The following is a 26,883-nucleotide window of genomic DNA, read 5'->3' as shown; positions in this document are numbered from 1 at the left end:
TGTATATAAAATAAAGAAAAATAACAAAGAAAATAAATTACATATGCACTGACTCACGACAGTTACAAATATCCTCTTTCCATTGAAAAAGATGCCCTATTTATTTCTGAGTGTACAATCGATGTCAATGTCCAGTCTTTGAGAAGATCCACTGCGGTGCATACTATTCGTTTCCCTCTCTGTGGGTGGAGGTTAGTCTGGGAGGAAATAAGACAAGGAGAAAGGACAAGTGGGGTCTGACTGAGCCTTTGAGAGGTTGTCCGAGGTTACAGGCATCGGGCCTATCATGCTATAAGCGCCTGCTCTAATACTGGGTCACTGGCAGGGCAGTTTCAGTAGCACCTGAGGCATGTACTGCAGCGCCGGTGACCCAAACACATCCAGCCTGTAGGAAAGAGCCGTAATGAACAATGCTCGTCTTCCTCGGGTGTTAAGTGATCGGATCAAATCTGAGACCCAATGTGGGGGAGAGGTCTCAAGATGATACACTTTTAGTACCACAGTGTTGTACAGGTGTGGAGAGAAGATCCAGTCGGTCATTCTCCCGACCCGAGTGGCGTGGATCCTTGAACTCACGTGGTTCGTTGATGCTGATGGCGGAGGGAAGAATGTCAAACCATCATCTTCACTACTACTGAGTAACGTTGTCAAATAAAGTGCACCGCCCTCCTCGGATCCACCTTGTCACAAAGGGGTTGCGTTGGGGCCATTGGTGACACATGGTCACCATGGTGACACACGGGCTGACAGAGCATTCACTGATTGCCGAAGAACGTGCCACCAGGTGGCTTTGTAGTCATGACACCTCTCACATTTTTGCCCGTTATATTATTTAGGGTTAGGGTTAGGGTCAGCACGTTCACTCCGCTCTACATCAACCAATCGACTTGCGACTCCTTCACTTCGTGCTGTCCTGGCCCCTCATTGGTGGAACGAGCTCCCCACCTGTAACGGTTTAGCTCCACGCCTTCCTTTTTGTAATAGTTGTTTTCATCCTGTCACACCATCTCGTCAATCCAACTCCCCTCACCTGCCTCTGATCACCTCGTTAGTCCCTCATTCCCTTCACCTGGTCCTCACGCCCTTCTCACCTGCAGCCCATCCCCTCATTAGTCCCTCACTATTTAGCTCCCTCACTTCCACTTGTCCTCTGCCAGATTGTCTTGTGTTTTCGTGCCAAGTTCTCCAGCGTTATTAGAGTATATTCCTGACCTGCCTGTTCTGACCCTGCCTGCCTGCCCTGACCTCTGATTCTCTGCCCCGCCCCTTTTTGGACTTGTTTGCTTCTTGGACTGATCTCCTGGTTTTGACCTAGCCTGTTTCCAACCAAAGACAGTAATCTTTGTTACTCCTGTCTGAGTCGTGCTTTTGGGTCCACTCTAATAGCGTCATGACACCACCGACATCAGGATGGCAGAAAGTCTCTACATCTTCCGCCGGAAACTAAAAACACATCTTTTCCGACTACATCTGGATTAAAAAACAGATTGGCACATCAGTGGCTCTTGAATGGCTCTTACTTATGGTTCTTTTGTAGTTTGACTTTCTTGAAGAAATGTTACTTTCTGGATTCTTGTTGTTCTTAGTTTGTACTCTTGGTTGATTCACTTATTGTAAGTCGCTTTGGATAAAAGCGTCTGCTAAATGACATTTAATGTAGTGTAGTGTAGAGGGATAAAAGACATTGGCGAGTGACACACATTTTGGAAGTAGTATTTTCCGTTATTTTTTTGAAAGAGCAGCTGGTCAGGCCGTGTTCATGTGAGTCAGGGCTGAGGGGGGAAGGAGGGGATGAGGAGCGACGCCATATATCATACAGAAAAAGGGAACGAGACGGCAATAGTAACAGATAGAAATGGGGACACGGGGATGGCCGACATGTGGCAGGAGAAGCAGCAGGGCGCCATGTAAGCGACCAGTCGACATGAAAATGCTCTTAATTCATGTAACAGCCTCGTTGAGTCAACACTTCTGACATATGCAAGCTCATACGACTGTAACTCAGTCGTTCATCCTCTCGCATCCCAGGGGGCTCCTCCAATTCTCAAGGCATCCATGACTAAAACACAGAAATGCGGCAAAAACAGCTGGGCATTTCCAAGCCCATGTTGGAGAACAAAAAAAACAACAACATAAAAACACGCTTTAGGCCACGGACATCATCGAAATGAAATCCTCGACACGTTTAAAAAAAAAATCACAATCACTTTGTTTTTTTCCCGCTATCGTAAAAAAAAAAAAAAAGACAGGAGGAGCCTATTCGATGCCGCCGCTGTGGGACGACCGCGCGGTAGGTCGTGACTTGGGGGTGTGTGCCGAGGCGCAGGTTGGCATGGTGACGGTGACAGGCGGCTGGCCCGCCTCCAAAGCTATGGCATTCTAGATTGAATTTCCCTCCCCCCCCCCCGGCTGCCCTGCCCCCGCTCCCCCGCCTTCCTCCCTCCTCGCCCTCTCGCCGCCCGTGGCCCTGTCCTAACGGATTGTCTCGCGCCTTTGAAGTGCACCGGGAATCCGATTTGAGCCGGCTCTGCTAAATTGTTACACAGCCAGCCTGCCCACCGTGATCTAATCAGCCAATTGCACGCTGCTGATTGTAATTGGATGAATTCCCTCGCAGGCTGTTAGGGAGGCAGGGAATGGCGGTTTGGGGAGGGTCACCGGGCCCAAGGGATGAAGACAAATTGAGGAATTACATGAGCCGGGGATGAAGATGAACGGGGTGATGAAGGCATGAGAGGAGGCTGAGCGGTGTCTCAATGGCCCATTAGGAGACAAGAGCCCGACAGGGGAGAAGGTAAAACAGCCCAGCTGTCTGACGGAGGACACGACACCTCAGTCTGATCCCAAATCAGATTATACGCCTCGGTTCAAACTTGAAACCAGTGGAAGGATCCGAGACTAGAATCTACATCCAGAGGAAGAGGAAGGAACTTGACTCGACGCCGCCTTTTGAAATTCAACTTGTGAGGTCGTGTCTTTGACGTAGGAAGTCGAGCACACGAGTGTGTGGCATCCGATTGGTTTCAGTCGTTGTTAAGCAACTGACAACAAAACAGACGTCGCCTTGTAAGTGGTAAAATATTTAGTTTACCGTACTTTGAAAATCATGTTCATGAATAAAACGTCAAATGGACCTTTCTAATGGATTCATTATTATGAACCCCGCTGCTTTCATTCAGTTCAGTATATTATCAATAACTAACAGATATACTTTTCATATGTGAAACTTTTCTTTCATAATATATGATATCAGCTTGCTTTGCTTCTCATTCCTTGTGATGGATTCTTCTGGCCAAACTGATTATTACCTTCGCATTGAAAATGCGGAAGGTTATGTTTTGATCGCCGTTTATTTATTTATTTATTTGTATGCGTGTTATTCGCAGAAGTCAGAGTATTGAACCGAATCGCATGAAATTTGGTGGGATGATTGGTTATTATCCGGGGACCATTTGATTAGATTTTGGGATCAATCGGGTCAAAGGTCAAGGTCATGGAAAGGTCAACATCTTCTTGAATCGCATGACATTTGGTGGGATGATTGGTTATTATCCGGGGACCATTTGATTAGATTTTGGGATCAATCGGGTCAAAGGTCAAGGTCATGGAAAGGTCAACATCTTTTTTTGACCATAGCACGATACATTTTTGTCCAATTGGCAACTAATGCCAAAATGTTCATAATTCAATGCCCAATCTTGTGATATGCGAAGGTATGCGCTCTACCGAGTGCCCGTTCTAGTTACATATCTATAATGATATCAAATAGTTACACCTCCCAATGTTGATGGAGACTGTCGCTCCTCACTCGCCTCCCTTGTTACCAAAAGTTGCAGATTGATTTATGGATAGATGTCATGGTATGAAAATTGAATATGGGTTCAAATCCGATGACTAAACAAGCAAAAAAAGTCTAAGGAGCGTCTAAGGAATTAGAGGTCGCAGATTTCTAGAGAAAGACTGAATATTTTTTGATTGATGCTAGAGCTTACGTAAGCACACATCATGTTTTTTTTAAACTTATTGGATTTTGATATTAAAAATACAAAAATTGTTTTTTTTGCTTTCTTATATTGTTAAAAAGGCGCAAGATATGAACTTTAGGGGTTTAGTAAATGTATTTTTCATTTCACCTAGGTTAAAAAAACCAACGTATTTATTATTGTCCTTATTAAAACACGCACACAAAGTGATGCACAGCGTCCTGTGAATCGAGAGCACAGGTGTCAAACACAAGGCCCGCCACGTCATTTCATGTGGCCCCCAACGGCTTGAAAGACAGACGATCACCATTTCTTCAAGGAATTTAAGAAAAATATCCCGTGCTTTTATTTTGAAGCTTTCAGATTAAATGGATTTATGTTATAATATTATTGATTTTTTTTAATAAAACAATATTTCTACACTCGAATAAACAATAATTAAATGACAAGAGGGTTATTTAGCGATATGTTGGGGAGTAGTTTATACGTTTATATACTTCTGTTACAACCGGCCCTTTAAGAGGCGGCCATGATGCGGGTGTGACCCACGGGGAAAATGAGTTTGACACCCCTGATCTAGAGGCTGGATTGAACGCTGCTATCCATCTTTTTTTTAAAAAGAATTTTCGTTTATTAACCCCAAAAAAAATGTACAGAATATTTTTTGTGAATTAGCATTTACAGTTGTTATGCTGAAAATATTATTTTACAAAAAGAAAATATACAAATGTATAACCTTGTAGAAATCGCCACACAAGGATGATGTTTTTATTATTATTTTTTACATAAAATGAAAACAAGGAGAAAAAAACAACAAAAATAAGACAACAAAAATAAGACAAATAAAACAAAAACATTACACAAACTTTTCCCCATCCCACCCCTCCCCTTGTATGGCTCTGTTTCCTTTCATTTATACATCTACACAGTCTCTACACAGTTTACCTCCACCCATCCGTACACATTTATATCTACACAAACCAATACAGCACTCACAACAAAATAAAACCAAAATAAAAAATAAATAACCTGCAGCGGACTTAATTTGAACGCTGCTATCCTGGGTCAACAAGGATCCAGATCCTCGTCACGTGGAGGCCTCTCGGCTTTGCGGGGAATCACCCTCGAGCGTCGCTGAGCTGTTCCTCTCTCGGTGACGCGTCTTTGTCACACTTACACACACATCTGTGAGCAAAAAGCGGAACCTGATATTTTGTTACAGCTTATAGATCTAGGCCTGCACATCCTTGACATTTTAGATGCTTAGTTTGGAGCCGGCTAGCGTATTGTGTGGCACAGTAAATCCTCATCTCATACGCCACCGGGCTGCAATCATGGTTGTTTTTGGGGTCAGACTGACAGGTGTGCATCGGTACGAGTTGATCCTGACGCGTCATCTGTCTCGCCCCTCTAGGCGGACCTCAGTATAAACCTGCAGGATGACAGCAGCTTCTTCTACGGCGTTTCCAGTCAGTACGAGAGCTCAGAGAACATGATTATCACCTCGTCCACCAAAGTCTGCTCCTTCGGCAAGCAGGTGGTGGAGAAAGTGGAGGTAAGACAAGAACACGGGGGTTATCGGGTCAACCTAAACAAGCGTATGCCTCGATGCCAGCCACTTACCACGCTTTGAGTTTTGAAACATTACTCATTTGAAAGTTGGAACACAAACTTTTCTTAGCGCCCCGATCATTTCTCATCACTTCTGACATTGGAGAGAAAGCAAACCTTTATGATTTTTTTGGTTTTTTTAACAATCCTACTTGTGTTAGCAGCCAATTACAAAGAGTCATACGTAGAGAGTCCTGAGTCGCATCCACGATGTTACACAAAGTGTAATTTATGTTTTGTTTGGATGAGAAATGATAATATTTTCCCAAACGACATTTTAAATGTCAAGGCAGTAACGGATACCGCTTTCGATAGTTAATTTGGGGGTTTCATGTTTCCCAGAATGATTCAAAATCAAATTCTTAAAGGCATATAATGAGACCAATCTCATTATAGCGTGCCTATAAATGCAGTTGCATGCATCGCCAGTATCGGATTGTTTTTCCTTTTTTTCTGTCAACCCCTGATTTTGTGCCCTTCACATTTTGCAGAAAATCAAATGAAAAACCTTTACGGTGTAGTACAGCTCCTAAGTATCAATAGGAAACTAAACCCTGGACGTGGCTCCAGTTCGAGAAGTTTGCATCCCTAATTGCTGAATAGCTGCGTGATATCTCAACATTAAGAGGTCACGACCAAATCAAAAAACACCATTATCACCCCGAGGAGTGACTTACTGCTTTGGGTGCAGATGGATTCCAGTCAATTACCACTGATCTGTGGTCAGGAAACTGACGTGATTAACAAATCTGCCCAGCATGACTAACTTATGCTTCCCGTTAACTAGACACCATGGTGTCCCTGCCCCCACCTGCTTCTGATGGATCGTACAATATAAACACATACACACACATCCCTAGATAGACCCATCTGCCTCAGTGGACCACGTGATGATATTTAATGGCTCAGTGATTTGATTACTGTTGTCACGAGAAATATGTTTATTGTCATATCTGGCATGCCATATGCTGCATTAAGTATATTATATTACGGCTTATCGCATCGATGTTCACATCCAATGTATCCAATTGCGTTTCGGTGTGATTATGCATCCCTATCGTTTTACAATAGAGTTCACATTTTATCCTTTAATGTGCTTTTTTAAATTCTCTTTTTGCACATGGTATATGTCCCTAAATATTGGAGCGCCTTGCTACCTTTGAGAATTGTGTTTTGTTTTTTTCCAGACGGAGTATGCACGTTTTGAGAATGGACGCTACGTGTTTCGAATCCACCGTTCCCCTTTATGTGAATATATGATCAACTTTATCCACAAGCTTAAACACCTGCCGGAGAAGTACATGATGAACAGCGTACTGGAGAACTTCACTATCCTACAGGTACGGTCGGGAAAATATGCTTATTTCTATATATATATATATTATTTTTCTTCTTTCTCAGAGTTAGACCTCATACATATAAAACTAGAACGAGCACTCGGTAGAGCACATACCTTCGCATATCACAAGATTGGGCATTGAATTATGAACATTTTGCCATTAGTTGCATGCCAATTGGATATAAATTGACCGAGCTATGGTAAAAAGAAGAGTTTGACCTTTTCATGACCTTGACCTTGACCTTTGACCCGATCGATCCCAAAATCTAATCAAATGGTCCCCGGATAATAACCAATCATCCCACCAAATTTCATGCGATTCGGTTTAATACTTTTTGAGTTATGCGAGGAACACGCATACAAATAAATAAATAAATACACAGCGATCAAAACATAACCTTCCGCATTTTCAATGCGAAGGTAATAAATATGGTGTTGCAGCCAGTTAGCTTAGCTTGGCATAAACACGTGATACTTCCCCGCTGTAGAAAAAAGCAGTTAAAGTTGCATGAAAATAAAATCCAACGTTAACTGTTATAGAATCAAACCATTTAATGTATCCACTGTTTATTCGTGACACTGGTTTACGAGCATTTGCAATAATTGTAACGCAACAAAGGAGACAATTCTGGCTATTTATCTTAGCTAAGCATTGGGTTCATAATGTGTGAAGTTTTTTCTGGTTATTCCCATCCTGCTAACACATATTTATTTAATGTTTTACTTCAGAGAAGACACAGCTAGCCTGGACTTCTGCATTGTCAGTATGTATGCTAAGCTAAGCTAGCTGTCGATCTACTCAATCTTACTCTCGGTAAGAAAGCAAATAACCTCGATGTGATACCAGTGGAGGAATGTCAACACTTAATCACATTCCCTGAATGTATTCGCGCTGTTGCTCACTCAGAACATTCTGAGCGTGAGTAAAGGCACGTCGAGGCACACACAGCCGACCTAAACTGCATGAGAATGCGAGTCATTGTCTGCAGCACATTCGTGCATTGAAACGCACTCATTGTCCATCGTTCATATCGCTCCATGCCGACCATTCTGAGGAGATGAAGCACACGGGGCCACGGGGACAGTTCAATATGTGCACTTCCTGTTCGTGGACATGTTTCACTCCGCCTATGAACAGCATTTTTTTTTTAATGGTTTCTCGCCGAGTTAAAATATGTTATCCGTTCTCTTGTAAGTTGGACTTTCCTGAAAGAGTCGGCGTGCTCCGAGCGTAGGGGAGCGGGACGTGAATAGACTCGGAGTGCATCGCCATAGTAACAAAGTGGTCCTCAACGCCAGGGTTCAAAGACATCGGTGTTCCTTCCATCGGCGGCTGCATTCCTTCTGGGCACAATGAGCATATTGAGCCCACACTGACGACTAAATGGCAGCATGTCATTAGGTTTCTCAATGCGCTGATTTAGTTCATAATAACCGTGAACAGCTCCTAAACTGAATTAAATTAACATATTATTTCTGCTCGTCAGTATTTGTCACATTTGAGAACAATTCAAGGCATGACTGAAGATACTTCATGCGCGTAGAGCTTTAACGCGCTGCATTGGAACGCCGTGGCTCCACCAGAACCACAAACACAGAGACGACGTTCTCTAGTGTGGTTGTGAGCCCCCTTTTTAAATAAAATAATTTAATTAAAGTTATTTAAATCAACATGTTGGGTCAGATATTGTTCAAATATGATGTCCACTGCCTCTACGTTTGTGAATCCATGACGAAAAAATACAGAAAAGCCACAGATAAAAATATTTAACTAACTTCTTTGTTTGTATCAAAAGAGAAATGAGTGAGGAATATATGTACGTTTCAGTATAATTGTTTATTTATTCTCAAAGGCAAAAAGTATTATTTATTCTTTTTGTAATTCTTTTTGTATTGAAAGTATGCATCAATTCGATATTTACACATGTCTTTCAGACAATTGATATTACATGTGAAGATTATCAGATACAGCAGCTATACATACTTTTAGAAGAAAGAAAACAAAACATAGGACAAAAAAAAATACAGAACGAAACAACAACAAAAAGAGAATAAAAAAAGAAAAGAAAAAGGGAAACAACTTTTAAACCAGGGGGTGATCCATTTTCTATTGTAAATTCATCAATTTATGAAAATAAATTCAGGTCTAAGAGGTTTTATAGTATTATGTATTCTACTGCTTCTCTCCATCCTGGAGAGGGATCCCCCTCTGTTGCTCTCCTGAAGGTTTCTTCCCTTTTTTCACCTTTTGAAAAGGTTTTTTTCCCCTAATTATTCAGAGTTTTTCCTGATCCGGTGTGAGGTCAAAGGTCAGGGATGTCGTATGTGTACAGATTGTAAAGCCCTCTGTGTAAAATTCGTAATTTGTGATATTGGGCTATATAAAATAAACTGAATTTAATTGAATGTAGTTATTACGTGGATACTTTTAAATCCAGAACATGGCCGGATGGCTGTGACTGAGCGGTTCCTTTGGCTTCCTCTTGGTTCCGCAGGTGGTGACGAACCGGGACACACTGGAAACCCTCCTGTGCATAGCCTACGTCTTCGAGGTGTCCACCAGCGAGCACGGAGCTCAGCATCACATCTACAGGCTCGTCAAAGACTGCTGAAGCCTCACAGCGGGGGAACTCGCCTGCTCTCGAAGGCCGTTGCGGCGACTCGGCGAGCAACGACTCGAAACAATGGACTACTTCCTGCGTAAGCTTCACAGCTGAAAACCACACGCCTCGGTCAGAAGCCCCGGGAACACTGTTCCTGCTGAGGGAGAGGTGGATTTGGGGGTCGTGGAAGCTGAAAACAGGCTTTGTGTGGGGAAAAAAGTGCTGGCAAATAAATAAATAAAAAATAGATGTATAAAAAAGAAGAGGACCATGAGGCGCTGTGGTCTCGATACCAAAGGAGACAAACAAGACCTGCATGAGAAAGTTGTCATTGGTGGTTGTTTTTCATCTCATTTTACTCGCGCTTGTTTTTATTTTGAATTTTAAATTATTTTAAACACATGCATGTGCAGGGGGACGTTCGCCACGGAGGACTCTGGCTGCCTAAGGGTGCCACCTAGTGACTTAAATAAGAATAACAGTGGGGGGAAATAATCTAAATAGACTGAGAATCCCTCCTTTGCACATTCAAAAATATCAATGTTTTTGTGCCAATAGTTTGTGTTATTTTAGGAATGATGTACAGTGCCATATCCATCTCTAACCATGCAGAGGTATGCAGATAAGAGGCTAAAATGATTTAAAAGAGCTTTTGCATTCACTTTGTTTGATGTTTAATGTGAAATGTTTCCTGTTTACTGTTTTTTGAAATTGAAAATGATCTGACGACAACGAAAAAGGCACATAATAATAATAACACTGCTAACTTGAACCAGACGTGGATCTGTAAGTACAGAGGTCGACTGTAACTGTAAGTTGCTCTGAAATGTCAAATGAAAATACAAGTGTTTCTTACATAACTCCTCTGGTGCCGAGTTTTTGTTGCATTCTGTTTAATTGTCTGCAATACGTGGCATACTCATAACTGTAATGAGCAGAGTCCTCATGGATCATGTTAGCTCGGTCCAATATTTTTATAGGATGGTAAAGTTTCGGAAGGTTTTTGTGCTCCGGCGGTGAACAATTTAAACATATTCAGAGATTTCTGTACACATATGGAATCCTCTTTATGTTGACTGTGTTGTTGATGGGCACGATGGTCCCGCGCGGCAATGCACTGACGTAGTGGAGCTGCACATTAAGGCGGATGGCAGATGGTGCTACAGCTCAAAGAAGACATCAGAAACCAATAAAAGGTAAGGACCTCCATCTTACAATTATTTTCAGTATTAATTCATCTGTTGATTTTTTGATGAATTGTCAGACTATACAATGTAGATCACGAGAAAGAAAAAAATGCCCATCGCAAGCTCCTTGAGCCAAAAGGTGACAACTTTAGGTCTGAACAGTCCAAAAACCTAAAGATCCATTTAAAGTAATATTAAAACGAAGATTCAAGAGGCTGGGGTAAGAATGTTTCATTGTTTTAGTATTTTATCAAGCAAAAATTCAGAAAAAATAATAATGAAAAATCAGCATCTTAGTAAACATATCTATCTCATTGACAAATGTATTTATTAAATATTTCTATACTATTTTTAATGTTGGTACAAATGTACGTTGATATTTTAAATTCAAAAAAAATATTACAATGAGTCCATATTATACATATTGCTAAGTATTAAGTTGGGACCCATATTGTTTATTGGATGTGAACGCTGCCATGTGGTGGTTGGGTGACAGCATTACTCTTTTTCTGTCAACATTAAGTTCACAAACGGTCAGAGAATATATTTTAGTGAGACTAAATTCAAAAGAATCATTAAAGAACAGGAACGCATTTCCGATTTACAATTTAAAAACACCACACACTGATTTAAGGAGATACTTTTGAAAATGCCACAGAGAGGGAGCAAATACAGATACTGAGCATACACTCCACACAGAACTGAGCAGCTCGTCATTTTGTCCATTGATGCTTTCAAGGTCAAGAATAAAACTATTTATCTCAGTGTTTAAGCCAACATGGACAAAAGAATTAGTGCAGCTTTAATCTGATGAGGATCTTCAGGCGTGTGTGGTGTGAAATAAAAATGTTATTTGATATATTATATCCCACTGTATACTGTAAGGTGTTTGTTATTGTGTCCCACCCCTGTATACTCTAATATTGCTATATTTGCATATGAATCTGAATCACTAGCATATTTGTTTCTGCCATTAGTAATGAAGTCATAAAGTCCTATGTTAAATTACATTTGGCACACATTACGCACGCGCCTGGGTCTCCTCCTCCTCCAGGTGCGTGGCCGTGACACACCTGGAGAGAGAGAGAGAGCGCGAGAGAGAGACCACGCCACTTCATGCCTGCCAGCTCCCAAACAAAACAGCTCCACAGACATGTGCCGGCTTTGTCCAGATGGCGACGGTGACACGGTCTGATTCACATCGCGCGCCATGAACGTCTCACGGGGTCTGCTGACGGTTCTGAGTCTGGTGTGCCACACGGAGTCCAGATGCTCACCCACGTCCTATTATAAGAACTGCTGGATTCGACGGTTTCCCGGGATCTTCATCGACGTCGGGGAGTCCCAGCGGAGAGGCGCGCAGCTCCTGAAGAGCTACCGGGAGGAGACGGCGCTGACGTGCAGCCGCACCTGCTGCCTCACGAGGAACTGTGAGTCACGCGGAAGGATGCGCGGCGACCTATGGGTCTCGTGACCTATGGGTCTGGTGAACGTTGGGTCTCGTGCACTATGGGTCTGGTGAACTTTGGGTCTCGTGGCTTTCTTTTGAGGTTGTTGTTGTTCCTTTCTCTCCTTCTAACAGTTTCCTGTAATCTGGCCATATTCCACTATGACACCACTCAAGAGAACTGCTTCCACCTGCACTGCCCAACCCTGGAGAGCTGCATTCTCAGCCACAGGGGCAACGCTGTTCTGTATAATGTCACTAAGGGTGAGTAAAGTTTACCACTAAGGGGGAGTACAATGTATCACTTAGGTGAGTAAAGTAAAGAAAAGTAAAGGGCGAATTCTGATGAGTCCTCTTAGTTAACATGTATGTTGTCTGTGGTCAGGGGCGGCCCTAGCACATTTGGCGCTCTAGGCGAGCTTCACTCGTGGCGCCCCACCCCCCAAAAAGAAAAAAACAAACTATTTTGCACGAAAACGGAATTGCAACTTTTTCAAACGCTATTTTGCCCTGCAAGACTGAATTTCTTTCAAATAAACAGAACAACGATCGCAACAATGAACAAACATTAAATAAAGAACAAAATCCCTGAGAAAATGTCCCGTCTGTGCTGAACTACGCTCCGGCCACGCCCCCCTGATCAACGGTGCACGTTCACTCCCTCGTCGCCTGCAAATAATGTTTTTTTTGTTTTCTGTTTCCTTCCGTTTTTGATTTTTGGCTCATTTTACCCTGTTAGATTTATTTTTTAAATGTCAAAATATTGGTTGGAGATATAGATGGGGGCGCAAAAAAAAACTGCCCAGCAAAAAAAAAAAATACCGCCTGTAGGAAAAACCGCCCCCGTCTGTAGTTGTATCTTTACTCAACCGGTTGTGGGTTCACAAGCAGTACTAACGAGTCGTGTAATTTAATTTGAGTATTCCCATTTTCTGTCCCTGCTGCATTACAGAGGAAAGTATTAAACATTTCTCATTACATCCACTTTTTGTATTCATACAAAACATGTGATCATCATAACATACTTCTATCACTGTGATGATGATCCAACAGTAGAGTTAAAATTACCACTACAACAAACAACTTGTGAACAGAAGCATCAGCACTATGGTGGAATAATATATCATCGTATACATAGAGCGCTCACATCGGGCAGTTAAGTAGCTGATTATTTAAAATGTTGCACACAGCGAGAAGTGAAAAAAGTCGTGACTCCAGAAGTCTTTGTTCCGTAGGCGTGGATCCCGACCTGTTGGTGTTCGGGAAGTACTTCACCTCCAATGTGCGCGTGTTACCGCTCCACTACAGCCGCGGCAACGCCTCCGAGCCGCTGGCCTCGGACAAACGCCAGTTCATCCACCCGCCTCCGCTGCCTCCGACTTCAGCACCCACAGTTCAACCCCCCACCACAGCAAGCAGGGTGACCACCACCACCTACACCACCACCACCTCCACCACCACCACGCAGCCGGGCACCAGACGGCCTTCAACGCCGGCCACAACGACAGCTCCCTCATCTTCCTCTCCGGAGACTCTCCTCGCATCCGGGTACCACGCACGGACAACAGCCTCCATCGCTTCTGTTGCACACGGCTGGACTCCGCCTCCTTCGTCCAGCGCAGCAGCATCCACCCTCAGCTCTGCCTCTTCTGCACAGCCTTCCACTTCCCATCATCCTCACACCACCACCTCCTCCTCCTCCTCCTCTCAGCTGGCCACCAGCCCTCCATCTTCCACAGCGCGTCTGGCCAGCGTAGAGAGCAGCGAGCAATACCCCAACGCCACCGCGGGCGGCTCGGGGAGGAACCACACCGCGGGCGGCGGCGAAGGCCAAGGAGTCAGCGGCGGAGAGGACGGCCTCGAGGCCCCGGGGCCCGGCTGGCACGCAGCCGCTCACACCTTGCTGGTCGCGGCGGCCGTCTGCGTCAGCCTGCTGCTGAGCTGCTGTTGCTCCGTGCTGCTGGCGGTGAGCTGGAGGGGTCAGAGGAAGAGGATGGGACGCTACCGGACGTCGTGGAGAGGGAAGAAAGGCTCCATGCGGCTGGTCAAATACGTGCTGGTCAGAGAAAACTCCTGAAAATGTCGAGCCCCGGGGCAGAAAAGAAGATGGAAGTGACTTTTTTTGTTTTTTTGTTTACAGCAAGGTTGGAATGAGGGAATCCAGGGCGACCAGATTTTATTGAACAAATAGGACCGTTATATTTTTGTAAAAATAATGTTCACATACTGGATTATTTAATAGCAGGGACATCGCTTTATATTGCTTTATTTCAAGCAGATAGGGCTGAAGATATTGAATATATTTATATATATAACAGATGCATTGAGGGGACAGTTCTGTATATTCAAGGTGAGACACTTTTTCCTGCACTGGTCAATTTTATTATATTCAGCTTCTTCTTTCAGACTAGTGGAGAGAAAACGTAGAAAAAAAGTTAGCATTATATAATGCCTTATATTTAAAAAATAATAATATTTAAAGTAGTGCTGTGAAAAATAACGCGTTAACTCAGTTAATTCAATTACAGGTTTAACTAGTTTTTTTTTTTTTAACGCATTTAACGCATGCGCAGAATGAGCTTCAATCCGTCTGTTGTTGGTCGTCGGGACGAAAAAAAAGTCACTTGCAGAATGAGCTTCCAAGACACCACTTCAATCTGAACTCTGTCCGCTCTCATGCAGACGGTCTGTTCATCGGTAATGATCCTTCCGCAGGTTCACCTCCGGAAACCTTGTTACGACTTTTACTTCCTGTAGATCAGGGTCTCAACACGTCGATCGCGACCTGCCAGTCGATCGCGGCGTAGTGTTGGTAGATCGCATGACATTAAAAAGATTGGCCCGCCCCCTGACATGTTCTCTACAGCAGGTCTTTGTTCTTTTATTAAACTAAACGTCTGTTGTTGATGGTATCTCCACAGCAGCATGTCATTTCTGTCTCTTCGCGTTGCGTTAACACTTATCGATCTCCGTCTCGCGCGCCACAGAGCTCCGTGCGCGCGCATCGGGACCGAGCAAAAGAAAAGTCACTTGTCAATCTGTCCCCGTGTCCGGGCCGGTGAGGTTTCAGCTTTGCAGCGGTGTCCCCGCCGTCCCTTTCATCACGGCCCAGTTCATGAAGAAAACCCACACAGTCAGTTTGCCTCAGCAGCTGCTAGAGGAAGACTAGAGGCCTTTAGATTGTATCATGGTGGAGTTAATGGTTGACAAACAAGAGAAACATGTTCTGTTTAACCCTCCTGTTACCTTTACATTTACTAACATATTTTACCCTCGGGGTCAATTTGACCCCAGCAATTAAAACCTCCAGAAAATTATTAGAATTAATATTGCTTCCCAAGTTTAAGTGTGAGGTACTTTATGTTTGTTTGTTGACTACCTAAATAGCCCTTTAAATAAATAAAAAAGTTGATATTTCTTATATGTTTGACAGTGAAAAACAGCCTGGGGTCAAATTGACCCCAAAGAACACCGACATTAAACATTGAATGGGGTCAAATTGACCCGAAAGTTAACAGGAGGGTTAAACATTCTGTTTAGGATGAAGATGTATTAATGTTCCATATGGAAGAAAACTGCTAAATAACTGCTGAGTTGCAGCACCATTGAATAGAAGAATGTATAAATGTATATATCCGTCTTTTGTCATAAATCTCTATGTTCTCACAAAATATACCGAGAATATCGGTAATATGTGATTAATCATGATTAATCCACAAAAACCTGTGATTAACCCGATTAAAATTTTTAATCGTTTCACAGCCCTAATTTAAAGTCATGAGTAATCAACTTTCTTTTTTTGTTACCCCATCTGTTGTTTTAGAATATATAATTTTATGATATAAATCTTCAGTGGCTGTTTGGCCATTTTATGGCTTTATGCAAATTAGCACATATGTAATAAGACAATGCCTCATTTGCATATTAAAACACATCGTTTTGCAAAACTTGATACAATTTTTTTTTAATGTAAATAATCAAATGGGGACGTTTTATTTGGATTTGTATCAGTTGAATCTTTCCACCCTATTCCCACTGAACAGGTTGACGGGATTCCCAAACACGGGGTTGTCGTGATGCAATGACTCTTCGGACAGAAGAGCCAAACTCAGTCGACGGCTTTGCCCGCAGCCGAAAGACGAGATGACGTCCGTTTGGCTGAAATACATTCCTGCTGTACTTCAATGAGTTTAAGCTGATGTTGTTTCCAAACCTCCAGGACTCAAGTGGGATTTAATGGCCACTTCTAAAGAAACAAAGAAAAGAAAAAACTGCTCTAATTTGACTGTGCGATGACGGACTACTTTTTGCCTTGTGGCCCCTCAGTGTTTAACCCTCCTTTAGTCCGAGCACGTCTCCGCAGTGCATCGGGTTTCTTCTGACCTAAAAGGGCCACGGCCCAAAAACCTCCTTCAGGTACCTTTCAACGAGCTGCTGCTGAAAGCATCCTTTCACTCCTCTGCCTGACAGCGACCAGAGTGGGATGAGAGTTTAGGCTCGGACTGAATGGGGCTTTCATTACATAAAAGACACACACACACACACACTTTAAAGACAGAACACTCAACAGCTTACATTGGGCTTTTATTTTTGTATTAAGCATCATACAACCCCTGAGGTTGTAATAACTGTAATAAAACAGTAATTATCTTAAGTAATCTGCAACGTGTATGTAGATGGAGTCCAAAATGATACACCAGATATATTGAATGTTTTTTTGTTTTTTTAATGGACCCTACTGCTTCTTCGTATAAATACATTTGTACATTCACCTGTATCACAGATTGAACACTTTCTTGACCGCCTCCTTGTACTGCAGCACGGCGCTCTCGCTCTCTCCTTCGTTCTTCAACCTCGTGACGGAGTCCTTATACTCCTGCACCTCGCTCCTGCCGAGCAGCTGCTCTCGCACCTCCTCGCCCTCTCCTTCGCCGGCCGCTTTCCTGCGCACGAGCACGTCCAGGATGTTCCTCTGGGACGGGCTGTCCTCCCAGCTGTACTCCTCCATGTCGGCCACGCTCTTCTCGGCCTCCCAGACCTCCGTTTTCTGAGGGGGAGGAGCCACACGGAACACCGGTTACCTTCACGCTCAGACTGGGTTATCCGGAGCGTTAATAATGATAATAATTGTAACTGTACGTGTGTATTCTTGTGGAAGAGGTCCATTTTGTTCCACAGGATAGAAAGGACAATGGCACAATAAATAAATAGATAAACGTTCATGGATCTGGCTCCAGTTTGGAACACATTATGGCAACAGATGTAAAATATGGCCGCCCCTTCTTCGATGCTCCTCTCACAGAGATAGTATTTCTCCGCGTGTAGGCCTCCCTCCGCTCGCCGTCTGGCCGTCATCGCGTTCCCTCGAGGACAATGCGCCCCATTGTGCGGGCGCTTTAAGGCAAGGCAGCGACCCGAGCCCTCGGCTCCGCTGCTCTCCAGGTGTTTGGGGTTAATGACCATCATTACCGTAGATATGCATATCGGATCCACAGAACGTCCACTCGATACTCGGGAACAGATCAGGAGCTTCCTTTTGAAGTCACGAAGACCTACTTAACAAATAGACATACGGTTTTAGATTTGTTTTTTAAATGACTTAAGGCGCCTATAACATTTGATTTTCTTAGTTTATTCAAGCTAAATAAAACTCTCCCGCACTGATGATTCAAGGATACAACCTTCTGTAACACCCTGTTCTGTTTCTCCTGTGTTCCGTGTCTCCTATGTCTCCTCTGTGTCTTCTCTGTCTTAATTGTTTAATTCCCTGCACCTGCCCTCAGCCACTCTTGTCTCGTTAGTGTCTGATGTCGTACACCTGTGTTTCCCCCCCTATATATTGTGTCAGTCTTTCTCTTGTCTGCTGTCAGATTGTTGTCTCTAGTTCCGTGTCTTTTTCCCGTTGTCCTGTCCGTGTTCCTGGTTCCGCCTGTTGACCCTGCCTGGCCCGAACCTGGATTCTCTGCCTGCCCCGTTTGGACCTTGTTTTTTTGTAAACTGTTTTGCCTCATTAAAGAGTGCTTTTTTATTATTATTTATATTGCGTCCAGCCTGTCTCTCTGCGCCTGAGCCTCACCCCGTCACAAGAACCCGACACCTTCTCCCTGATGCGGTCGTGGGTTGAATACAGAACGCTCGTGTTAACACACCGGGTCTGTCCTTGCATCCATCACCAAGTCGTTTGGGCAACACACAGAGTGAGTGACCATTTGTTTTCCTTGTTTGTTGGGCGTTGAAGGCACCAACGCAGATGGAGAGCGCCTCTGGTGGTAAACCTCCCTCCATGGCAGTGGGAAAAAAGAAGGTGGATAGAAATCACCTTAATGGCTGCTGACAATCGGGCTCTTTGTGGGCTTGCGTTACAACCCGATCGCGACGCCACTCTCACGGCTTCCACCAGCCTGCTGGACCAGCACTGTGCGTCCATTGTGTCCCAAAGGGCAGCGGACAGTGTTCTGTGCACGGCCCCCGAACACCTTCACCAACTGAGATCTACTTTTTTTAATGTGGTTAAGCCATGAAAAAGATCCTAATGGCTGTACAAAAATTAGTTGGCTGGAAATTCATGCGGCCCTGAGCCTTGTCTGATGACCCGGTGGCAGTCGTCTGAGGTGGCGTTGGCCGGCTGAATGTGAATAAACGGTATCGGGGTCAACACCTGATAGGGTCGTCCATTATCCCCCCCCCCCCCCATTCTGTGGAGAAATGTCAACTGGACAATGGCGCTGTTCGCCTTCCTTTTGGATACCTCGCTAATGGGCTGAGCATCTCAGATCACAGAGCCCGGGGCACGCGGGTTCCCCTGGTGAGAACCACCGAGCCAGCCGGATGTGAATGTCACCACAAGAGCAACGCGGTAATCGGCCAACTAAAAGCGAAGGCGATAAGCTTGGTCAGAAATATATTATTTAAAAAAAAGAAGGGAACCTCTTGAGACAAAAGTAGTTAGCCTGTTTAAAAAAAAAAAGTCTATATTTAATTCATCGAACGTACACCTTTTGTTTAATAACTTTGCTAAACAGAAGTTTTACGCGAATAAATTATTCGATGCTCAAACATAATTTTTTGCTTTTTGCACAACCAATTGAACGGAGAAACAAAAAAAAACTTTACATTTTAATTTTTTCCCCAGCTGGATACTGCTAGCCCTGTATGGATGCGATATGCGATTGCACCGGAGAATGAATGCCATAAAACCTTTTTATTATCTAGTGTGTTTAATTATCTAACGTTTTCAGTGTATAACACAGTATTGCCACATTCCTGCCGTTTGGCTCGCTCTGGCTGATGCAACACTCTCGGCTAACGCCGGTCCGATCGGTACCGCGCACGTGGAACTCTTCCCCGTATTTTCTGGAGCCAGTGATGGAAGTAGCCAACTGGGTGGCCATCTTGCTTCTTTCTCGTTTCTGTCGACTTAAACCTGCTCGGTACCCATCGAGGGGCGAGTGACACGTATTGTTGTTTTGATTGTTTCGTGTGTTGCATCAATTAGCAAATAAATGATATGAAAATGAAATATTGGACTCGCACACTCGCATTTTACGCAGCATCGGAGGGATTCCCGATATTGGTATCGGAACAACTCGACACCGATTACATGGCCAGAGGCATTCATCAACAATTAATGCAGGCACTGCGATACCTTGTTTATATTTGCATGCTGCAGCCAATTAGATGAGGTTTCATCCGTCTGATTTCAAAAGGGTAAATACACTGACGTGACAGCAGGCTTTTGGGACAAGTAAAGAAAAAAGAGCGACCGCCCTTTTAAATGTGCTGAAAGAGGACATAAGTTCAGAGGACATAAGGTTGGTCGACAAAAAGGGAGACTGAAGTCACAGGAGTCCGGACAAAGAAAAGCTACGCGAGTCACCTTTACGCCCTGGGAGAGTTTGTTAGGAGTGAGGTTTTGGACGCATACTATGGAGGACTTAATATGACTTAAGTATAAATAAATAAATGCAGGAATAAATACAAGAATAAATAAATAAATGCTTAAATAAGTGTAGAAATAAATAAATACAGGAATAAATAAATGAGTAAATAAATATATAAATACAAGAATAAATACAGAAATTAATAAATATAAGTTAAAACTCAACAGGACATCATTAAATAAATGTCTACATTTCTGTATTTCTTTTATTTATATCTATGTGTCCACATGTATTTCTTCATTTATATATGTGTGACTTATGTGTCCGTATATTATATTATTATTTTATTTATTTATACTTAAGTCATGTTGAGTCCTCCATAGAAGACGCGTCTTTAAATAGACGAATGAAGAGGCATTTTGTTGCGAATACTCCATTAATCGCCGTGATGGTGGCTTTTGGGAAGAGGCAGTATTTCATTGCCCCTGTCCTGTCACTTGATGTATCCGCCTGCTCATCTTCAGTCACTAATGGGTTCATCAGAGGAGAGGGAAAGAAGAAAACAATTTTTTAACTCACCCAAGACTCGTGGTACAGGACGGTCAGCAGGTACATGGCGTAGTCCTGATTCTGCTGTCTCAGTGGGCAGCTGAGGGAGGCAAGGAAAAGGTAAAAAAAAGGTGACGAGATCCAGTGCATTTGTTTATTTGTCCTCACTTAGTTATCCGGCATGTTGACGCCGGAGGAAAGGACCGGTTACCTGTCGGCTGTGACGCTGATTACATCCGTATCTTTGCAGTATTTATTCCCGATGAGTTTCAGCATCTTCTTGCGTGCATGGTCGTCCAGATTCAGACTGGACAGCTTCACCTGCGAAGGCAGCGGCGGGATTAGGTGCTTGTTTTTTTTCAGCGTGAACGAAGCTTTGCAATGTAAAGAGAAATACCAAGATCAGAGCAGATGGGATTTGATTACCTTCGCATTGAAAATGCGGAAGGTTATGTTTTGATCGCCGTGTATTTATTTATTTGTATGCGTGTTACTCGCATAACAAAAAAAGTATGAAACCGGATCGCATGAAATTTGGTGGGATGATTGGTTATTATCCGGGGACTATTTGATTAGATTTTGGGATCGATCGGGTCAAAGGTCAAGGTCAAGGTCATGAAAAGGTCTAAATATTCTTTTTACCATAGCACGGTAAATTTTTATCCAATTGGCATGCAACTAATGCCAACATGTTCATAATTCAATGCCCAATCTTGTGATATGCGAAGGTATGCGCTCTACCGAGTGCCCGTCCTGGTTGTTTACTGGGATCGCTCTTCAGATACAATAAATACAACCACAACCCAAAATAGAATCAAAGTTGTTGTTTTTTTTCTATACAGAGCTTTGATGGATTAAAATACAACACAATTATTCATTTTTTTAAAGATAAAATGACCGTATATGTGCTGGCACAGAAAAAACCTCTAAACCCCTAAGCACAATGGATGGACGGAAAAAAACCTGATTACTCCTTTAATACTGTGTTTTTTTATTTGTTGTATTGCAATTTGGACAATGCAACAAAAAAATGTATAGGCAACACGACATAAACCTCAGCCGGAGTTGAGTCTGGAACCTCGAGCCTGTTTTGGATCTCACTGCCACAGATTTGGTTTCCAGGATGTTCTACCCCCGCTGCGTTCACCCCGTCTAAACCAAATGAATAAAAGGCAACCCTCCTGCACGCACTCGTCGTTCAAAAGATTAAATGCATTTTTGTTAAAACTGAAACTGTGTGAGATTCGCCCTCTAATCTATTTTTTCAGCCTAATCCACCTGGATTAATGTCTGAATAATTCCCACCGTGCTGATGTAAGGCAAAGTGTCAGTGGCGCAGATGGCTGGTGGTTAATGGAGAAAAAAAAGCTGACTTTCACCAGCAATAAAACTACAGATTGTGCCAACGGCAGTTGAAAGGACTTCTTTTGGGACGTTTCTAGAGTGAAGAATCACCTCGTCCAAGATGTTGGGCTGACCGCTGTGATCGTGAACATGTGGAAAACGACTCGAGCCGTGAAGAATGAAACGGCTTTCGACAGCTTTCTGTCACCGTGAAGCCAGATGAGGAAACTTTTCAGCCACCAAGAGAACGGTCTTGCTCAGTTCCATCAACCTGTGGAACTGTAAAACCACGAGGCCGACGCCTTCACGCAGGGGGGGTGCGATTGTTGAGATATTAGGGCCACTATGCAAAAGATCCGGTTAAAAAAAACATGTATACATGAAAATCTCTGAATATAATTGCTATTCGCTTTAAACTGTTAAACCAAATGTATATTGTATTTGATAATGTCTTGAAATGTTGAATGTGAATCTTCGTTGTTGTTACTTGTTTACATGGATGGTTTAAGTATGTAGGGAGGATTTCACATGGCTGGATGTGTGTGTGTGTGGGGGGATTAATATAGGCCGTCAATGATGAGATGTTGTTTTGTTTCTATTGTCCGTAAAAGTAATAAATTGTCAAACACATTTCCAAAGAATTTATACTAACAACAGAGTTTAAGTATAAAGTGATTTTATAGGGCCTGTAATCTGTCGACTCGACGGCATGGGGGGGGGGGATTAATACAGTACGTCAATGATGAGATGTTTTGTTTCTATTTTCCGTAAAAGTAATAAATTGTCAAACACATTTCCAAAAAAATCATACTAACAACAACAGAGCTTAAGTATAAAGTGATTTTAAATGGCCTGTAATCTGTCGACTCGATGGCATAACTTATTAGGTTGGGGGTCAGTGGACAAAGAAGGTCTCTCGAGACGGCCGCTGGTGATTATGCATCCCTGTAAATCTCTCATCTCATTCCGGATCAGGTCTCCACGCGTCTTCCTGTACGTCGAAGACACCCAGAGAACCGCTCAGACTAAAGAACGGCCGAGCGAGGGAACTCACTCGGAGATGAACCACGCGGGCCAAAGGGTTTCGGACCGACGGGCCGGCGGACACGTAGTCCGTGCTGTCCAGCTTGATGGGGAAGTGCTCGTCACATGTGGCGTCGGCGTCCAGGGCGGAGGGCCACTCTGTGCAGAAGGCTGAAAGGACACAAAATAAGCCTCATGGAGAAATAACCTTTCCTTTTTCTCTTTTTACAATGTAAAAGGCAAAGCAGGTTTTAGAGCTCCGCAGTGTTTTTAAACTGAAAAAAAAACGTGAATTACGTTTCAGAGCTTCACAATGTTTCTTGATGGCCACCGGTGTCAAATGCAGAAAATTGGGTATCTGAAAGAGATTATGAGCGAGAGATTATGTGAATGCAGAAATGCAACAATCTGTGTAACAAGAATATGAAAAAGTCCTGCAGTCTAAATATGAACATCCCAGTAAGGGTAAAGCCAAACGCACAGGTATCATTTTCATGACTATATGGAACAATTTTAAGCTAGATTTTAGAATGTATTGGTTGAGAGCATGTTAATTATTTAATAAATAGAATTATATACATATATATTTTATATTGACATTAAAAGCATTTCTCATAATCCAAAACTATCAGCTTGCATCTTGACAAAGTGACAACATCTACGAGTTATGATAATAAAAAAATGAACCATCAAACATGACAAAGGGGTGCAGAGCGGTTTAACCTCTCGTGGCTGAGCTGAATAATGTAATCAATATCGTTGGGCTGTGCGGCAGAGTTCCAGCTGTGGCGGGTGAAAGTAGTGGATGTGCAAGAAGGTTGCCTGGCAACAATGAACCCAACTCAAAATGAATACCAAGAGGTGACTGCTGAACTATAGAGTCTGATTGTAATCCTCTGAACCATGTGGGAACAGCCATAGACCCCAATTCAGTGCCCAACTCTTAAAACTACAACCACCCCAATGTGTTAATAATGTCTACAGTGGATCCATGTAAGCAACACGGTCTGACCTTCATCAGCTCCAAGTTGCCCTTCTTCTCTGGAGGAACGCCTCTCTTCATAGGGTAGCCCATCCTCAGAGGCAGGGGGACGGCGTTCGGCCTGAAGGAGGTTGCCGATGGATAAACTGCAGTCCAGTCCTGATCTACCGGCATCTTCTCCGTCCTGGGATCCCCGACCTGCAGAAAAAACACGGACGGCAAAATGAAGCTTTTTTTTTTAAATCTGGAAACCGTGAGACAGCGTTTGTGTGGCAACGTCATCAACTTTCTTTTTTAACATCTCGTCTCATTTGAAATATGTGCATCCTGATATATTCAACCTTGGACTTGAAAGCTGAACTTACAGGTCTCCTGGGTCTTTTTACGAATCCTCGACCGCCTCTATCGGGAAAGCCTAAAATTCACAATGTTGCAAGTTCAGCCACACACAAACACAAACACTTCTTTAATGAGCCACACGTACTCAGATACCACAACCTTTTGGTGTATGCTTTAAGTGGAATTCACAATATGAGCTGCATGATATACATTGGAAATTCGTTATGTATTATCATGCTTTTTGTTGAACTGTGTATTATAAATAAGAGCTAAACATGTTAATTTGGTCATATGCTTTTTAACTGTTTTGCTTTTTAACTGTTCTGCTTTTTAATTGTGTCCATTTTTAAATATGTTGTACGGCGACCTTGAGTGCCTTGAAAGGCGCCTTATAAAATGAATGTATTATTATTATTATTTATTAATGGACAGAAATTTGACTTGCAACTTTTTAGATAAGTTAATAGCTCGAGCTTTTTAAATGTCATGTCATCATCTTGGGCTTGATTAAAAGTGTGAATTGATTAAAAAGGAACACATATAAGCAGATGAACTGTTAATTGCTATACTATTTACCCCTCATCTGTCATTGCAATTGCATTGCTTTTTCTATTCTGATTCTACTCTGGGTAGATTAAGATGGGAAGAGAAAACGTCATCCATCACGTGACACTGAACCAATAAAATAGACACAGGAACCCCATGAAACGAGCCACATCCCAGTCGGAGAGTAAACAGTCTGGAGACAGGAGGTCCCTCGACATGGCCTTGGTGACCGCAAGTCGAGCTGTTATCCGAGCGTGAAGCACGAACTAGTGTGAACTATGTCCTCAGGTACACCGGAACTCACCTTTTTTTCCAGCAGAAGCATGTGAAGGCTTATCCGTCGCGTATGAGGCTCTGCTTGCTTGACCAAGACTAGAAGCATTTATTCGACCTAGGGACAGAAGCGCCTTGCGTGTGTGGGAAGCCATGTTTTCCGAATGACTACGGAATCCAGCGAGGGATAAACTTTGAAAATTGCAAAACGTTTATTGAGCGTAGAGTGAGTGAGTTGCGCCCCCTACAGGTTAACACGGGCATAGACGCACAGCTCGCGATTAACATCCGGGATTAACAACGAAGAAGCACATAACATCATTTTGGTGAGAATTAAATGCAAGAGTCTTACTCCATTTTTGTTTTTTACGTCAGTGCCTCATCTCAAAGCACGCGACCGTGCACGTGCGACCGGCGGCTGTCACTCCACAAGCTGCTGCTTTTTGGCACTTGTGGTGCGTTCAAATGCTCCTGGACAATCACATCTCCGAGGTGGCTAGTGCCAAAAATGGCAGACTATGTAAAAATAATTCATGAAAACACGATGAGGCTTAACACAAGTTATTGTTTTCGGTTGAAACTAGGTTAGATATACTTTAAATGTGTAAGGTGGGGTAAGTTTGCAAATGTGTCTTCTACTTTTTGGTTTTGTAGCAGTCCAGCTTGAATAAAACGAGCTTTCTTCAGATGTGGATATACTTGATTTGTGTGTTTAACCTCATGGAGTCGTACTTTCAAGACCTTCCTGTTCTTATATTAGGTTACTGGGGTATGGACCCACTTTCACATTCACTTAGACATCAATGCTATCATGCAAATGGCACAAAAATAGTTTTGTTGAGTAATTTGTGACAGTTTTTTTCTTTTAATGACGGCATGCAAACTTTATTCAGGATCATGCACCACGAGGGCTTAATATATAATAAATAATAACGCTCACAAGACTTTGATAGATTTTGATGCATGGCCTCTCTTAAAGATCACACAATCATGCTTGATATTGTACTGACACCATTTCTAAAACACGTAATTGCAATTAATTAGAATTACACTTGTGCTTTACTGTGTGGAAGTAACTAAACTAAATCTAAATTTGGGTCTGTCATGGAGTCCAAGGACGTCCTGTAATCTAAACCATGCCACAGTGATGCTGGACTGGGCCTATGTGTGAAGATAGTGGCAACAAGGTTGTCCATATTAGCAGCGAGAGCTTGAAATTATTGTGTTTTAATATACCACCACTTTAACATTGTTTTCACCATATTTTGTAATTTATCAACACAATAAGTGAAATGGCGGCAATTCATTTAAACATTTGCCATATTGTATTTGCTGTAACATAACATAAGCTTGTTTTGAAGAAAACTCCACAAGGGATGACATTGAAATCAGATAACACGCAAAAATGGCAAACATTTTCTGCTAAGCCTACTCCAATATGAAGATTTGGTTCTTGTTTTACATTAGTGTACATATCTTTGGGGTTTGAACTTTTGGATGGACACCTAAAGCAATTTGAAGGCATCATTTTAGGCACTGGGAATTCATCATGGGCATTTTTTCAATGATCATTTTATTAAATAATTATATTTTTTGAATTTAGAATTCAATTTCAGCTGCTACACTACTAAACTTAATACAAATAATATACACTACCGTTCAAAAGTTTGGGGTCATCCAGACAATTTCGTGTCTTCCATGAAAACTCTCTTTTATTTATCAAATGAATTGAAAATTGAATAGAAAATATAGTCAAGACATTGACAAGGTTAGAAAT

The 26,883-nt window shown here is 42.7% G+C and overlaps 3 protein-coding genes across 3 annotated transcripts in view; 2 read left to right on the top strand and 1 right to left on the bottom strand.

Moving 5' to 3' along the window:
* Positions 1-10,396, top strand: part of LOC130195657 (transcriptional enhancer factor TEF-3-like) — a 36,592-nt gene extending 26,196 nt beyond the window's left edge. The window contains exons 9-11 of the mRNA XM_056417328.1: positions 5,398-5,538; positions 6,782-6,934; positions 9,429-10,396. Of these exons, the coding sequence (XP_056273303.1) occupies positions 5,398-5,538; positions 6,782-6,934; positions 9,429-9,545 (411 nt within the window). The 3' untranslated portion in view covers positions 9,546-10,396. The remainder of the gene's footprint in view (positions 1-5,397; positions 5,539-6,781; positions 6,935-9,428) is intronic.
* Positions 10,397-11,933: 1,537 nt separating this feature from the next.
* Positions 11,934-14,358, top strand: LOC130195958 (MANSC domain-containing protein 4-like). Its single transcript, XM_056417809.1, has 3 exons — positions 11,934-12,153; positions 12,306-12,434; positions 13,406-14,358. Exons 1-3 carry the CDS (start codon positions 11,934-11,936, stop codon positions 14,245-14,247), a joined length of 1,191 nt encoding a protein of 396 aa, XP_056273784.1. The 3' UTR covers positions 14,248-14,358.
* An 800-nt stretch (positions 14,359-15,158) lies between these two features.
* On the bottom strand, positions 15,159-25,290 carry mrps35 (mitochondrial ribosomal protein S35). Its single transcript, XM_056416511.1, has 8 exons — positions 25,138-25,290; positions 24,314-24,363; positions 23,979-24,146; positions 23,264-23,324; positions 22,998-23,137; positions 20,811-20,920; positions 20,630-20,699; positions 15,159-17,217 (listed from the first exon to the last, which is right to left on the bottom strand). Exons 1-8 carry the CDS (start codon positions 25,259-25,261, stop codon positions 16,948-16,950), a joined length of 993 nt encoding a protein of 330 aa, XP_056272486.1. The 5' UTR covers positions 25,262-25,290; the 3' UTR covers positions 15,159-16,947.
* Between the last annotated feature and the right edge of the window lie 1,593 nt (positions 25,291-26,883).

This window comes from Pseudoliparis swirei, chromosome 6 (genome assembly GCF_029220125.1).
Source record: "Pseudoliparis swirei isolate HS2019 ecotype Mariana Trench chromosome 6, NWPU_hadal_v1, whole genome shotgun sequence".
NCBI lineage: Eukaryota > Metazoa > Chordata > Actinopteri > Perciformes > Liparidae > Pseudoliparis > Pseudoliparis swirei.
The sequence above is the reverse complement of the archived record's forward strand: the minus strand, read 5'-3'. Positions and strand labels throughout refer to the sequence as shown.